Source organism: Salvelinus alpinus, chromosome 31, assembly GCF_045679555.1.
Source record: "Salvelinus alpinus chromosome 31, SLU_Salpinus.1, whole genome shotgun sequence".
Taxonomy (NCBI): Eukaryota; Metazoa; Chordata; class Actinopteri; order Salmoniformes; family Salmonidae; genus Salvelinus; species Salvelinus alpinus.
Genome location: NC_092116.1, coordinates 29954063 through 29969944, shown reverse-complemented (window position 1 = coordinate 29969944; position 15882 = coordinate 29954063). Strand labels below are relative to the sequence as shown.

Below are 15882 nucleotides of genomic sequence, written 5' to 3'. Positions count from 1 at the left end.
TAGGGCAAAGGTACAGGACGGCAGGCAGGGGTCGGTAGGGCAAAGGTACAGGACGGCAGGCAGGCAGGCAGGGGTCGGTAGGGCAAAGGTACAGGACGGCAGGCAGGCAGGCAGGGGTCGGTAGGGCAAAGGTACAGGACGTCAGGCAGAGGTCGGTAGGGCAAAGGTACAGGACGGCAGGCAGGCAGAGTTCGGTAGGGCAAAGGTACAGGACGGCAGGCAGAGGTCGGTAGGGCAAAGGTACAGGACGTCAGGCAGAGGTCGGTAGGGCAAAGGTACAGGATGTCAGGCAGGTGGGCTCAGAGACAGGACAGGCAAGGGTCAAAACCAGGAGGGTGAGAATACAAGAAACTGGGGAAAAGCAGGAGCTGAGACAAAATGCTGGTTAGCTTGAACAAACAAGACAAACTGGCACAGACAGAAAACACATGTATAAATACCCAGGGAATAATGGGGAAGATGGGTGTGTCATGACTGTCCTGCTCGGCTCAGGTTACCAATGACCACAATCCTGCAGAGAGATTTCATCCCCACCAGAGGAGAAGGGATCTCAAGGGATAGGAAGATGTGGGGGTTTTATGACCCCTCACGCCCATGGTAAATCTTAGACCACAGACAAAATTCCTTTGTCCTCTCCCTATGGAGAACCAGCCTCAGAACATTAAACATGAAATAAAGGGACTTTGGAACAATGGTTTCCGTCAGCCACAATGGTGGTCATGACGATAGATGGACTATGAAAATGTATGTCATTTTTGTTTTGTTATTAAAGGTTAATAGATGACGTTATTACGAAAACATTGTAACGTTACGAGTTTTCCTAGTATATGTTTGATGTTTATACATTGTACGTTGTGTGGAAAATGTCCAAATCAAAGAGAATGTTTTGGTAAAGATGAAATGTGAAGTTAGTTGTCTAAAATTGAATTTGAATCTTGCCTCTTAACTTGGTACGCCCAGAGAATTGCCCTAAAGGCAGTTACGCCCAATTCTGACCCGAGGGTATAAAACCTGTGAGTGAAGAATTAACATATCAGACTAAGTGACCCAAGCTGCAGCTGAGGTCTAAAAAAGTAAACGAACCCAAAACTCAACCCAAGGTTGAAGACAAAGAAATATTTTTCTACCCAAGCTACTGATGAGTAGCTGTGTCTAAGCGGGTGAATTCAAGCCGTACCACCTAGCCTCCACTCTCCATCGAATCGTGGTATCTACACTGTTTTATTCCTACGCTGTGAGCTCTGAGCTACAGAGCTGTCTGCCCTCAGAAGACCCCTTCCAGAGCAAGGGCGAGGAAACAGTTAAAATAAGCATAACTGACAAATGCACTCAAATGTATATTTCTCTCGTGTACTTTCACTTTTTCTCTCTCTTTTAAATCCCCATTTTGGGTAACACGCGCCATAGTGTGTTGGCCCGTTATACTAAGTTCTAATCAATAGCCTAGAATGTGTTTTTGTGTATGTGTATATTTTATCATCATTTTAGCTTTCTAGTAAATAAATACTCAACTAAGATTGGTGTGGTATGAACTCATTGGTGAGACCCGGGTCCGTGCAGATTCCCGGATTATGCAACGTTCAGAACGAGACTGTAGAGGTAACTGATTAATTAGCGACTGTTGTAAAATCGATATTCTGATATTCTTTAAGTTAATTTGGGAAATAGAAACTCTAAATTTTCCCATGGTGCCCCAGGTTAATGAGTTAATAATTGCTTGATTCAGGTAATCACGCAATTAGAAACCTTTAATCATTCGATGAGCAACAGTCGTCACATTAACTAATACAACGTCACCACAGGTGACACCTGGAGGGTGGTGGAGACAATCACAAAGGCAGGTGAAACAGACCAGGTTGTGACAACTGCCCAATTTACAGTAGCTATTACAGTGAAATAATTATTGTTTGAGGAGAGTGCCCAGTTATGAACCTGAAAATGTATTCATAAACCAATTAGGCACATTTGGGCAGTCTTGATACAGAAGTTTGAACAGAAACGCAATGGTTCATTGGATCAGTCTAAAACTTTGCACATACACTGCTGCCATCTAGTGGCCAAAATCTAAATTCCGCCTGGGCTGGAATAATACATTGTGGCCTTTCTCTTGCATTTTAAAGATGGTACATAAAAATAAAAAATAAACGGTTGGTTATTCCTTTGTATTATCTTTTACCAGATCTGTGTTATATTCGCCTACATTCATTTCACATTTCCACAAACTTAAGTGTTTCCTTTCAAATTGTATCAAGAATATGCATATCCTTGCTTCAATGCCTAAGCTACAGGCAGTTAGATTTGGGTGTCATTTTAGGCGAAAATTGAAAAAAAGGGTCAGATCCTTAAGAGTGCCTCTGTGCCTCTATTTAGTTTTCATGCTAGGAAGAATGAAGTCCTCCACGATAGTATGGGACTTGCCTGTCCTAGCCACTAGGAAGCTCACCATATAAGACTCTTCTAGCCCCTTCGTAATGGTATCTGTTGCTTTTATACGTGTCATGCTACTTGAAAGTCGTCTTTATTCTCGCTCCAAAAACTCCTGTAGCTTATTTTTCAAATTGTCATGTTTTGTTTCTAAATGTCTGCGCAAGAGTGAAGGTTTCCCACGAGAGAGTAACGGCTATTGGTGATTGGATGTTAATTATTTGACTAGGCTACCTGTATTTGACATTGTGTTGTTATTTTGCTGAACACTAGATAGTTGAATTTTATTTTTGGCAGTGAAACGAGTCTACTCAGGTGAGAAAAAAACCTCACCCAACTGAATAGCCCCATTGGAAAAATATAAATTGTACTGTTTGAAAATGTGAAGGGAAAAAAATAGATTTTTTGTATTTTTTTATATATAAGTGTATCACATTTTTATTTGGCGTACCCCCGACGGCATTGCGCGTACCCCAGTTTGGGAATAGCTATCAGGAGTCGTAGTTCATCAGGATCTCCTAGGGCAATAAGACCAGGAGAACTTGAGGGGGTGTATAATTTCTCCGCTCGGCAACTGTTTATTATTAAATAAATACCTTTGTTTTACACCCAGGGATGCGCGTCACAAACCCTTCACCCGTGGACCAGGAGTTCCTCGCCGTAATGGGACCTAGTGTCCCATGAGACGAAAGAGGTATACTCACCTTGTCATGCTGAGACATTTTCATACACACCCCAAAGCATGGACCCAACACAGTAACAAAGAGGAAACCCTCTGGTCTATTTGGGTCGGTGGCCCTTCCAGAGGAAATGCACAGCCAGTATTTATTCAAGCAAAGCCCTTTATAATCAGTCTACACATCCTATGGATTCTCTAGCTCTCCACCTCCAGGAAACACAATCCTGTTCCTAAAGAAAAATACTAATTATATGACCCTGCACGTGTGGGTAAAAAGCAGAAGCTTACCTCTAACTGATGTCTTAGAATTCAGAAAAAGTTAACAACAAAATACAGCAGTAGAATATTTAGCAAAAAGGCCCCAGAGAGAGAGAGGTTCTAAAAACAGGCCGTCTGCAGACAAAGACAAATAACTTAACAACAATGACTTATATACAGTCCAGCTTCGCTTGTAAACTCCTCCCACAACCAGTTACATCTGATTCACACAATACAGGAATACCCCCTTATCCAATCACTACTCCCCTGGTTACAAAACATCCCCCTTATCCAATCACCACTCCCCTAATTACAAAAACATCCCCCTAATCCAATCACTACTCCCCTAGTTACAAAACATCCCCTTTATCCAATCATTACTCCCCTAATTACAAAAACATCCCCCTAATCCAATCACTACTCCCCTAGTAACAAAACATCCCCCTTATCCAATCACTACTCCCCTAGTTACAAAACATCCCCCTTATCCAATCACTACTCCCCTAGTTACAAAACATCCCCCTTATCCAATCACTACTCCCCTAGTTACAAAACATCCCCCTTATCCAATCACTACTCCCCTGGTTACAAAACATCCCCCTTATCCAATCACTACTCCCCTAGTTACAAAACATCCCCCTTATCCAATCACTACTCCCCTAGTTACAAAACATCCCCCTTATCCAATCACTACTCCCCTAGTTACAAAACATCCCCCTTATCCAATCACTACTCCCCTGGTTATGTAATGCTCACATTGATTGTATAAGGGGGATGTTTTCTACAATTTCTTGAGATCAGATACATCTGGGTGGCTACTTTGAAGAATCTAAAATATTACATATTTTGATTTGTTTAACACTTTTGGTTACTACATGATTCCATATGTGTTATTTCATAGTTTGTTTTCACTAATATTCTAGAATGTAGAAAATAGTAAAAATAAAGAAAAACCCTTGAATGAGTAGGTGTATCCAAACTTTTGACTGATACTGTAAATCTATTTACATGTGCGAATACTTGGGAACATATTCCCTAAATACATTTTTAAAATGTCCAACAATGAACAAAAAATAAATACACAAATTCTATAGATTATCTTGTTTTGCTCAGAAAACTTGGGGACCAAATAAAACCACCAACGGGCCGCCTATTGGGAAACCTGCATCAGATCTGGACATCTTGTATCCATATCTGACTACGACATTGAGTGTTCACAACTCTCCAACACCATCCCTCAGTTGTTCACCTAACAAGTGGTTGTTGTCTGAACTGCAGATTGTCCATTTCATACACAAAGAGTAGCAACATTACCTGTTAGGTTCAGACAACAGCCCCATTATATCATTCCTGTGACATTGGACTGAGCAGGATCAGGAGGACCAGCTAGAGTTGGTCCACAGGTGTATCTCAATACTCTCTTAGTCCCCTCTCTGTGTCCTCATTTACTTTCTTTGTGGATGTTTTTCAAGTCAGTAGATTAGTCTTCTGAATTAATATTTTATCACAGACTGAGCAGCCATGTTGTTTCCGATTTAAGCTTTTCCCTCAGTCGCCACAGCTACATGGTTTCTCTCCTGTGTGAGTCCGTTTATGCATGGTTAGGTGCCCCTTCCGATTGAAGCTTTTCCCTCAGTCACCACAGGTACATGGTTTCTCTCCTGTGTGAATCAGTTTATGTCTCGTTAGGCCCCTCTTATAAATAAAACTCTTTCCACAGTCACCACAGCTAAATGGTTTCTCTCCTGTGTGAATCAGTTTATGCCTGGTTAGGGTCGCCTTGCGATTGAAGATTTTCCCACAGTCACCACAGATAAATGGCTTCTCTCCTGTGTGAATCAGTTTATGAGTGGTTAGGTTCTTTTTGAGACGGAAGTTTTTCCCACAGTCACCACAGCTAAATGGTTCCTCTCCGGTGTGAGTCAAATTGTGCCTGGTTAAGTTCTCCTTGCGATTGAAGATTTTCCCACAGTCACCACAGGTAAAAGGCTTCTCTCCTGTGTGAGTCAGTTTATGCCTGGTTAGGGTCGCCTTGCGATTGAAGATTTTCCCACAGTCACCACAGATAAATGGCTTCTCTCCTGTGTGAATCAGTTTATGAGTGGTTAGATGCCCCTTCAGACGGAAGTTTTTCCCACAGTCACCACAGCTAAATGGTTTCTCTCCTGTGTGAATCCTCATGTGCCTGGACAGAACTATTTTGTGTTTGAAGGTCTTTCCACAAACAGGGCAGGTGCAGGGTTTCCCACCGTGACAGAGTCGGACATGGGCCTTCAGTTTACAGGTGGAGTTGTAGCGTTTTTGGCAGGAACTACATTCACTGGGTCTGTTACTGAAGAGAGTCACATGTCTCTGCAGGTCAGCTTTCAGAGCAAATGTTGCACCACAGTCACGGCAGTGGTGAGTTTTTCTAGACGTGGTGCTGGGTTTTGAACAGTGTTTCTCCAATGGTGGACTGGGATCCAATGGTGGACTGCTGTCAAGTCCGACTGGGTCACTGCATACAGCTGAACTGTGGGTGGAGGCATTGTTTTGATTATCTGGAGGGTCACAGGGAATGTAGAGACCCTTAATGTGGGTCACAGTGACAAAAGGTGTGAGATCCACTGGTTTAGAGTGACTCTCTCTGTTCTCCACAGTCTGGGTTTGGGGAAGAGTCAAGGACCAAAGTGGGTCCTGATCACATTCACTTTTCACACAGGAAGGAGTGAATAGGGAGTCTTTGGTATCAACGAGCCCTTGAAGCTGCTCTTCCTCCTGACTGGTCCTGACTTCCTCCTGTTCCTCTTTAATCTGTGTGGGCTCTGGGTCCTTCTCCCCCAGACTGGGACTCCAATCCTGCTCACAGTGCTGCTGCTCAGGGGGAACTTCCTCTTCAGAGACAGAAAGAGAGAACTGCAGGGAGTCTGGAGGGAAGGAGAGGAGGAGCAGAGGTTATTTATATACTACAGAATTAAATAGAACACTTGAATCACAAATGTGAATTATAGATCTCAATGATTTTGTAATTGAAAATGTCTTTACTGGTATTGATCCTAAATAATAACAGGAGCTAAAATAATGTGCAATACAGATAAATAGTTTTACTGCTCCCAAACTTGATATTTTAATAAAGCTTGTACACGTCCTAATAATGTGAAAGAATGCTCAGAAAACTAGATGTTTTGATCATCGTATCCTTACTAGAGGTCGACCGATTAATCGGAATGGCCGATTAATTAGGGCCGATTTCAAGTTTTCATAACAATCGGTAATCGGCATTTTTGGATACTGATTATGGCCGATTACATTGCACTACACGAGGAGACTGTGTGGCAGGCTGACTACCTGTTATGCGAGTGCAGCAAGGAGCCAAGGTAAGGTGCTAAGGTAAGGTGCTAAGGTAAGGTGCTAGCTAGCATTAAACTGATCTTATAAAAAATAATCAATCTTAACATAATCACTAGTTACCTACACATGGTTGATGATATTACTAGTTTATCTAGCTTGTCCTGCATTGCATATAACCGATGCGGTGCCTGTTAATTTATCATTGAATCTCAGCCTACTTCGCCAAACCTATGATTTAACAAGCGCATTCGCAAAAAAAGCACTGTCGTTGCACCAATGTCCCTAACCATAAACATCAATGCCTTTCTTAAAATCAATACACAAGTATATATTTTTAAACCTGCATATTTAGATAATATTGCCTGCTAACATGAATTTCTTTTAACTAGGGAAATTGTGTCACTTCTCTTGCGTTCTGTGCAACAGAGTCAGGGTATATGCAGGAGTTTGGTCCGCCTGGCTCGTTGAGAACTGTGTGAAGACCATTTCTTCCTAACAAAGACAGCCAACTTCGCCAAACGGGGATGATTTAACAAAAGCGCATTCGCGAAAAAAGCACCATCGTTGCACAAATGTACCTAACCATAAACATCAATGCCTTTCTTAAAATCAATACACACAAGTATATTTTTTTTAAACCTGCATATTTAGTTAAAAGAAATTCATGTTAGCAGGCAATATTAACTAGGCAAATTGTGTCCCTTCTCTTGCGTTCATTGCACGCAGAGTCAGGGTATATGCAATAGTTTGGGCCGCCTGGCTCATTGCAAACTAATTTGCCAGAATTTTACAAAATTATGACATAACATTGAAGGTTGTGCAATGTAACAGCAATATTTAGACTTAGGGATGCCACCCGTTAGATAAAATACAGAACGGTTCTGTATTTCACTGAAAGAATAAACGTTTCGTTTTCGAAATGATAGATTCCGGATTTGACCATATTAATGACCTACGGCTCGTATTTCTGTGTGTTATTATATTATAATTAAGTCTATGATTTGATAGAGCAGTCTGACTGTGCGGTGGTAGGCAGCAGCAGGCTCGTAAGAATTCATTCAAACAGCACTTTCGTGCGTTTTGCCAGCAGCTCGTCGCAATGCTTCAAGCATTGAGCTGTTTATGACTTCAAGCCTATCAACTCCCAAGATTAGGCTGGCAATACTAAAGTACCTATTAGAACATCCAATAGTCAAAGGTTTATGAAATACAAATGGTATAGAGAGAAATAGTCCTATAATTCCTATAATAACTACAACCTAAAACTTCTGACCTGGGAATATTGAAGACTCATGTTAAAAGGAACCACCAGCTTTCATATGTTCTCATGTTCTGAGCAAGGAACTTAAACGTTAGCTTTTTTACATGGCACATATTGCACTTTAACTTTCTTCTCCAACACTTTGTTTTTGCATTATTTAAACCAAATTGAACATGTTTCATTATTTATTTGAGACTAAATTGATTTTATTGATGTATTATATTTAGTTAAAATAAAAGTGTTCATTCAGTATTGTTGTAATTGTCATTATTACAAATATATATATAAAAATCGGCCGATTAATCGGTATTGGCTTTTTTGGTCCTCCAATAATCGGTATCGGCGTTGAAAAATCATAATCGGTCGACCTCTAATGCTTACTTCTATTATGACCTCACAGCGTTTAAGATGAGCAGAGTCAGGGGTCTACAGGACTGAAGCTGTACTCTGCCTACTGCCATCATCAATGTAATATTGAATTACTAGTGTGAACGTAAACGTACTCACCATCTCTAATGAAATGCATTGGAGTCAGAGAGGCTGTGCTATATAAGCTATTTCAATCATCTTTTCCTGACAGATAACTTTTTAATTATGGCTGGTGAATCTTAGCTATATTATAAACTGTTCTTTAAAAATGGATGTAATGGAGATCCCTGTTACCAGAAACAGTTTATTAACTAAGTAGAACAGTAGCTAGCTAGGTATTAGATCTACATACTAACCTATTCTACATAGTTTTATCTCTGGTGTGATCCGCAGCAGTCTCCGTAGCAGATCATTCTCCTCCTGGTACTCTGCTACAGTTTCCTCAACCGCACCAAAAATCTCCACAGCAGCAGATGCCGTTAAACATTCATTTAAAAACACACAGAACAACTGTAGTTTAGATGTTTTCAGTGGACTGAGAGTTGGGTATTCAGCTCGTACGGCTTCTTGACATGGGTCCTCCTGATCACATTCACTTTTCACACAGGAAGGAGTGGATATGGAGTCTTTGGTATCAAAGCGCCCTTGAAGCTGCTCTTCCTCCTGACTGGTCCTGACTTCCTCCTGTTCCTCTTTAATCTGTATGGTCTCTGGGTCCTCCTGTCCCAGACTGGGGCTCCACTCCTGCTCACAGTGCTGCTGCTCAGGGGGAACCTCCTCTTCAGAGACAGAGAGCTGCAGGGAGTCTGGAGGGAAGGAGAGGAGGAGCAGAGGTTTACACTCCCCTATGTATTTATTTACACAGTGAAACTAACATTTACAAATGTGGCTCTATACTCCAGAATTTGGGATTTGAGATCAAATGTTTAATATGAGGTGACAGTACAGAATGTCACTTTTTATTTGAGGGAATTTTCATAATATCTGTTTTACCATTTAGAAATCAAAGCACTTTATGTATCTAGTCCCCCAACGTGAAGAAGTCATAAACGTTTGGATAAATTAACGTAGTATATTACAGTAGTCAGAAGTGTAGTATTTGATCCCATATTCCTTACACACATTAATCTTGTGAAACCACAAACTTGTTGAATGCATTTGCAGTTTGTTTTGGTTGTGTTGTGGGTTTTGCCCAATAGGAAGTGAATGGTGAATAATGTATTCTATAAGCTTGGAGTCCCTTTTATTGTAAATACAATATAATCTGTTTCTGGACAATAATGAATGAATCTTCAATGACGACAAGTGAGAAAGTTAAAAGAAACAAAGATGACCATCATCCCCCCCCCCCCCCCAAAAAAAATGCTGACCTCCCCTGTTATTGGGGAGGGGGGGTTATGATCTTTATTCCTGATTTTGACGGAAATTATCTTCATTATTCATGATTTATTTGTGATTATCCATAATCATAGTATAATCCACATGAATGTATAAATGTTCAGAAACATATATTCTTATTTACAATGTAAAAAATTACTGCAAAAGTACAATACATTACACTTGAAATGTTAGTCATTTAGCAGACGCTCTTATCTCCAGCAATTACAGGAGACATGAGGGTTAAGTAACTTGCTCAAGTGCACATCGACAGATTTTTCACCTAATGTGGAAATAGTGAAGGGGTCTGAATACTTTGCGAATGCACTGTACATACGTACCTGTTCTACATAGTTTAACCTCCGATGTGATCAGCAGCAGTCTCCGTAGCCGATCATTCTCCTCTTGGTATTTTAGTACCGTTTTCTCAACTTCCCCGAAAATCTCCACAGTAGCCGCAGTTAAGCGCTCATTTAAAAACACATGAAACCACTGTTGTTTAGACATTTTAAGTTGACTGGTAGCTACTTAGTTAGCTATTCAGCTGGTAGCTTCTTCCACGAGGAAAGAACGGTGTTCACAAGAAAGAAAAGTCCACTCGCAAGCTCACTTCCGCCTGTATCAGAGGGTGGCAAACCCATAAACACAGCGCCTCTATGTAGATGGAGCGTTAACTACAAGGTACAGACATTTTTTTATTTTTAAATTTAACCAGGCAAGTCAGTTAGGAACAAATTCTTATTTACAATGACGGCATCCTGGGGAACAGTGGATTAATTGGCTTGTTTAAAATGACAGATTTTAACCTTGTCAGCTCTGGGATTTAATCCAGCAACCTTTCGGTCCATGGCTATAGCGAAGAGAGCAGGTGAAATAGGGCACCCCTGTCGGCAGCCCTTGAACAGGCGGAATGACTGCGACGTTTCCTGATTGGTTACCACGGACGCCATTGGGTGTGCATAAATAATTATTATCCAATTAATACATTAATTTCCAAACTCGAAATGCTCCAGAACCGACATCATATACTTCCAATCAATATGATCAAATGTCTTCTCTGCGTCAAGAGCTATTACCACTGCCTCAACTTTATGGTCATGATACATTACGTTGAAAAGGCGTCTCAAATAGACTCTGTGCATTATACCGCCTCCAACGGTCTAATTTACTTCTGACCGGGTTGATGACTTCCGGAGCGAGTTCTGCTATTGTTTTTATCATTAGCTTACTAGCTAGCTAACTGTCGCCGATGCTTTTCTGACTGAAATAGTTCGCAATGACTACGTTTAAATTACAGGAGGCGAAGGAGGTGCCAATGAACATTGTTCAGTGCCTCCGTGTTCAGTTTCTTCCAAATGTAATGGTATTGTGAGCTTCCATCGTTTCCCAGTCGATGTAGAGCTCAGAAGAAAAGGTGGTTGGTGGCAGTACGTCGTGACAACTTTGCTGTCACCAAACACACAAAGGTGTGTAGTACACATTTCGTCGACAGTGACTTTGTTGAGGGAAAAATTGGGGGGCGACAATTCCTAAAAAGAGGTGTTGTTCCTACAGGCTTCGCGTGGAACTGGCACATTCAAAAGAGACCTGGTGCTTGGGAAAGAAGACTGAAACCTCCTGCTCCGACTGAGGGGGATGAAGAACAAGGTGCGCTGCCAATGGACTGTGCTGTCTTTGTTCCGGTCCAGAGCATGGGCTAAGCCAGTGTAAATGTACATGTGTTTATTTGTTAGCAGCAAAACAATAATTTGTTTATCTACGGCATGTATCAATCATTTGTGTTGTAGTGAATATCAGTTTGTGTGGAGCTTGTATTGGCTTTAATTAGGCAATGAGTAACAGGGGCGGGGGAAAGAAATCAAGTAAACACAGAATAGCCAGAATGCAAGATTGAATACAATGTCAGAGATGTTTAATTGATTAACTGAACTGTTGAACATTTGCTGAAATACATTTTTTTAAACAAATCTATTCTACTGTAGATTTCTTCACAAGAACATCAATACTTATTTTTCATAAAACCACTAAACTTGGCACCCATGCAGGGGATCCATTCAGGTGCGAGAGACACTTCTGCAAGTTGTGGTAAAAATACAAGTGGTCAACCTTCTCTCTTATAGTTTTTGAAACCTGTAGATCTTTATATATCCTTTCAACTAGCATGTCCTCCTGTGCACAGCTGACAAAGTCACACCAGCTACAACCTGTGAGAAGGATTTGACCTTGCACCTGCCAGTAGTAAGCATGAGATCTCTTCAACTTCAGCTCTCCATTCTGTATCTTCAGGTAAGGGCAGTCAACATAACTTGGTACATTTGGGCACTTGACCTCTAAGAGTCCAAAGTGTGGTCTCACACTGGGATCAAATATGATGCCATCTGGAGAGGATCCTAACCACGGAGCATCTGGGTGCACTACGAAGCCACACGGAAAGAAGTTAACATTCTTCAGTGTGCAGTACTCCTGTACAGCCACTGGCTCCATGGGTAGCCCCCTCTTCATCTCCATGGTCTGCATACCAGGTCCCTGTACAGCCACTGGCTCCATGGGTAGCCCCCTCTTCATCTCCATGGTCTGCATACCAGGTCCCTGTACAGCCACTGGCTCCATGGGTAGCCCCCTCTTCATCTCCATGGTCTGCATACCAGGTCCCTGTACAGCCACTGGCTCCCTCTTCATCTCCATGGTCTGCATACCAGGTCCCTGTACAGCCACTGGCTCCATGGGTAGCCCCCTCTTCATCTCCATGGTCTGCATACCAGGTCCCTGTACAGCCACTGGCTCCATGGGTAGCCCCCTCTTCATCTCCATGGTCTGCATACCAGGTCCCTGTACTGCCACTGGCTCCGTGGCCCCCTCTTCATCTCCATGGTCTGCATACCAGGTCCCTGTACAGCCACTGGCTCCATGGCCCCCTCTTCATCTCCATGGTCTGCATACCAGGTCCCTAAACAGCCACTGGCTCCGTGGCCCCCTCTTCATCTCCATGGTCTGCATACCAGGTCCCTAAACAGCCACTGGCTCCATGGCTAGCCCCCTCTTCATCTCCATGGTTTGCATACCAGGTCCCTGTACAGCCACTGGCTCCATGGGTAGCCCCCTCTTCATCTCCATGGTCTGCATACCAGGTCCCTGTACAGCCACTGGCTCCGTGGCCCCCTCTTCATCTCCATGGTCTGCATACCAGGTCCCTGTACAGCCACTGGCTCCATGGCCCCCTCTTCATCTCCATGGTCTGCATACCAGGTCCCTGTACAGCCACTGGCTCCGTGGCCCCCTCTTCATCTCCATGGTTTGCATACCAGATCCCTTGAACATCCGCTCAGCTAGGTGGTCAGCTGAGGTCTCTCCCCGGACATGGCAAACCTCTCGGAAACGAGAGGATGTTATTCTCATTTTTCTGAGCTGATGCCGTTCTGGGCTGCTGCTCTGCTCCCTTGTAGCGACCTGGACTTTGTGTGACATCTCGTAGGTTGTCTCTAATGCCTTGAGGTGGAACTGCTCCTGATGGCTAAGGACGTAAGCACACTCTGAAGCCTGAAGCCTGTAGCCATCTAATGGAAGTATTGGTGGAGAAGGGGCATCGGCAATCTTCACAATTTCCCGGGTCTTTGGCTGTGGAAGCTGATAGGACAGAACACTGCCGGCTTGCACTGGCCCAAAGGCGGACTCAACCAGGTGCACGTCAGCTGACATTTCCATTGTTGTCACAAGAGGGGCAGTAAGTGGAGAAAAGTTGGCATACGTTTCTGAGACGCGGAGTAGGTCCATGTCAGGCATGTATCCATTGAGTGCTTTGTAGAGAGAACTTCTGCAAAACATTTACTAATAGAATCAGTAAGGATTTACTGTTACATAGGCTGAATACTTTTCAGGTGCATTTTTTTATTGATAGACAAGTGTTCTTGGCTTGTGCCAATGCTGTTCTGTGTCTGTGCAGCTGTGAACTGGTGGTGCAGCAGGAATGTTTTGTTGAGAGTAGTGCGCTGTCTGGTAAAGAAGAGCCACCAGATGATTGCACAGATCACTTCCTGCAACACAGGAGCAGTGGCTTTGGACCACTATCACTGGTACGGACTGCTTAAACACCATCTGTGAAGATAAGACTGAAGTGAGAAACAAGAATGATGCGGCCCATAAATAACAAACATAGTAGTTTCTAGTCTTCTTAACTAGGGGCTCATTTAACTATACAGGAATACATTGTGTCTCAGTAACACAATTACCAAACACTGCATCAACAGATCTTTACCAAATAACCTGTTAAGTGGGCAATTCTAAATTGGGTTTGGGACCCATCATTAATATCTATCTACTGATAAGATTAAACGTTGACACTGTCTCCAACACATTTTGACCATGATGACAGTGTCTCACAGGAGATGTTTAACAAGGTCCCTAGTAGCTATCTATAACCTTTCCCTACTCTCATGCTGTGCGGCTTTTCACTCTTCCTCATGGACCTGTGACAGGCAGCCCTCACGGTGATCTCCCCTGTCAATGTATCTTTGTTAGATACTGTGTAGAAGACATGAATAACAATTATTTTTAGCTAGTGTAATAAATATCATTTATTATAACACAAGCATATTTGCTATTACGTTGTTATAACTAACTTCTTTCCAAACAGGGTTTCTCACAAACTCATAAGCAGATACTGAGACCCACACACACCCAGAGACAGATGGCTGACACAGACCTTTCATAAACACTGATAAGAAAAGGGTGCCTGGTACTGCATATCATGAGATACTGAGACACACACATACCCAAGGACAGAGGGCTGACGCAAACCTTTCATAAACACTGATAAGACAGGAACATCTACGCACACACAAAATCTCCTCTTCAGTCTGAACATTTTACAGAGACACACAGAAATGTCAAAATAGGAACATCTACGCACACACCTAATCTCCTGTTTTAGCTGAACATTTCTGAAGACAAAGAAATCTACTCAGAGCCAATGAGACAGTGATACTAGCCTGAAGGGGACCTCGCCCAACTCATCAGGACCAACCAGAGGACAAGAACTTCCAGACTCAACCTACTTTCTATCTTTGTATAAAATGTCTATGCACTCTGTTATCTGGGCTTCTTTCGGAGAGTTCCATTTGAGCTTGATGAAAGGGTCCGTGCACGCTATTTCAGATATCTTTACCTCTGAATAAATTGCTTTTAATTAAACCTCATCCACCCTGTCCAGAGTCTCTACTTCGTCTCAGTTCTCCAGTAAACTTGTGATATCAACACTAGCAAATATAGCTAGCAAGCGTAACTTAACCAAGCTAACGAAAATACACACATTCTCAGGTAGATTCTGTCAACGTTACATCCTTTTACGAAGTAACTAGCTAGCTACAGTTACTAGTTAAATTAGCTAGCTAACGTTATATCTGTCACTGACGTGGTACTCACCTTCATAGTTGTCTATGTGGCTTCCTATATACATCTTCAACCCCTTTTCATTCTTGCTAGCTGGAGTCTCGGAGGCTGATTTAACAATTCAATGTATATCAAGTCCTGAAGACACCTAGTACATAGTGGTAGTAACGTTATTTCGTCGATAACTAGACTGACCGGAAATTGCCAAACCGATAGGAAGTGTGTTTAGAATTTTCGATCATGGAATGTGCATAAGGGCTATTGTAGTATAAATGTCGGCCCGGGATAAAAACCTGTCTGGTCAGAGTGTATGATGTCAGAAAAATATGTTTTCAATCGGTTTGCCAATATCTTTGTCAACACCTTATTTTCTATGGGGAGTAACGACACGGGGCGAAGAGACGACATCTCCATGGAATCTCTTATCTTTTGTCAAGATCAGTGCTATTGTAGCTTCATACAGTGTTTGGGGGGGGTTTGGCATTTTCTTTGGATTGTTTAAAAATTCGCAACATAAGTGGAGCTAGACTGGCGCAGTACTTCTTATAGAATTCTATTACATATCCATCGGGCCCAGGGGCCTTGCTGTTTGGAAATTGTGCTATCGCTGTGTTAATTTCCTCTAAAGTTATCCCAGCATCGAGTGCAGCAGCTCCCCCTCTGTATAGTTTAGGAAGTTCACATTCAGCGAGAAAGCGTTCCATAGTTTGTGGATCAGTAGCATCGCATTTTGATTGGTATAGCTCTGAGTAAAACTGCGCAAAGCATTTATTAATATCCTGCTGATCTGTTACTATTT

The 15882-nt window shown here is 42.3% G+C and overlaps 2 protein-coding genes and 1 long non-coding RNA gene across 3 annotated transcripts; 1 reads left to right on the top strand and 2 right to left on the bottom strand.

Annotated features, from left to right (window-relative positions):
* Positions 1–203: 203 nt before the first annotated feature.
* Positions 204–10499, bottom strand: LOC139561438 (uncharacterized). The gene is made up of 3 exons (XM_071378534.1): positions 10040–10499; positions 8678–9127; positions 204–6267 (listed from the first exon to the last, which is right to left on the bottom strand). The coding sequence occupies exons 1-3, from the start codon at positions 10203–10205 to the stop codon at positions 4994–4996; spliced, it is 1890 nt and encodes a 629-aa protein (XP_071234635.1). The 5' UTR covers positions 10206–10499; the 3' UTR covers positions 204–4993.
* A 198-nt stretch (positions 10500–10697) lies between these two features.
* LOC139561474 (uncharacterized) lies at positions 10698–11665 on the top strand. The gene is made up of 2 exons (XR_011672148.1): positions 10698–11164; positions 11253–11665. It is a non-coding gene; the product is annotated as an uncharacterized lncRNA (long non-coding RNA).
* Positions 11589–15640, bottom strand: LOC139561462 (uncharacterized). The gene is made up of 2 exons (XM_071378588.1): positions 15117–15640; positions 11589–13790 (listed from the first exon to the last, which is right to left on the bottom strand). Exon 2 carries the CDS (start codon positions 12516–12518, stop codon positions 11712–11714), a length of 807 nt encoding a protein of 268 aa, XP_071234689.1. The 5' UTR covers positions 12519–13790; positions 15117–15640; the 3' UTR covers positions 11589–11711.
* Positions 15641–15882: the final 242 nt, after the last annotated feature.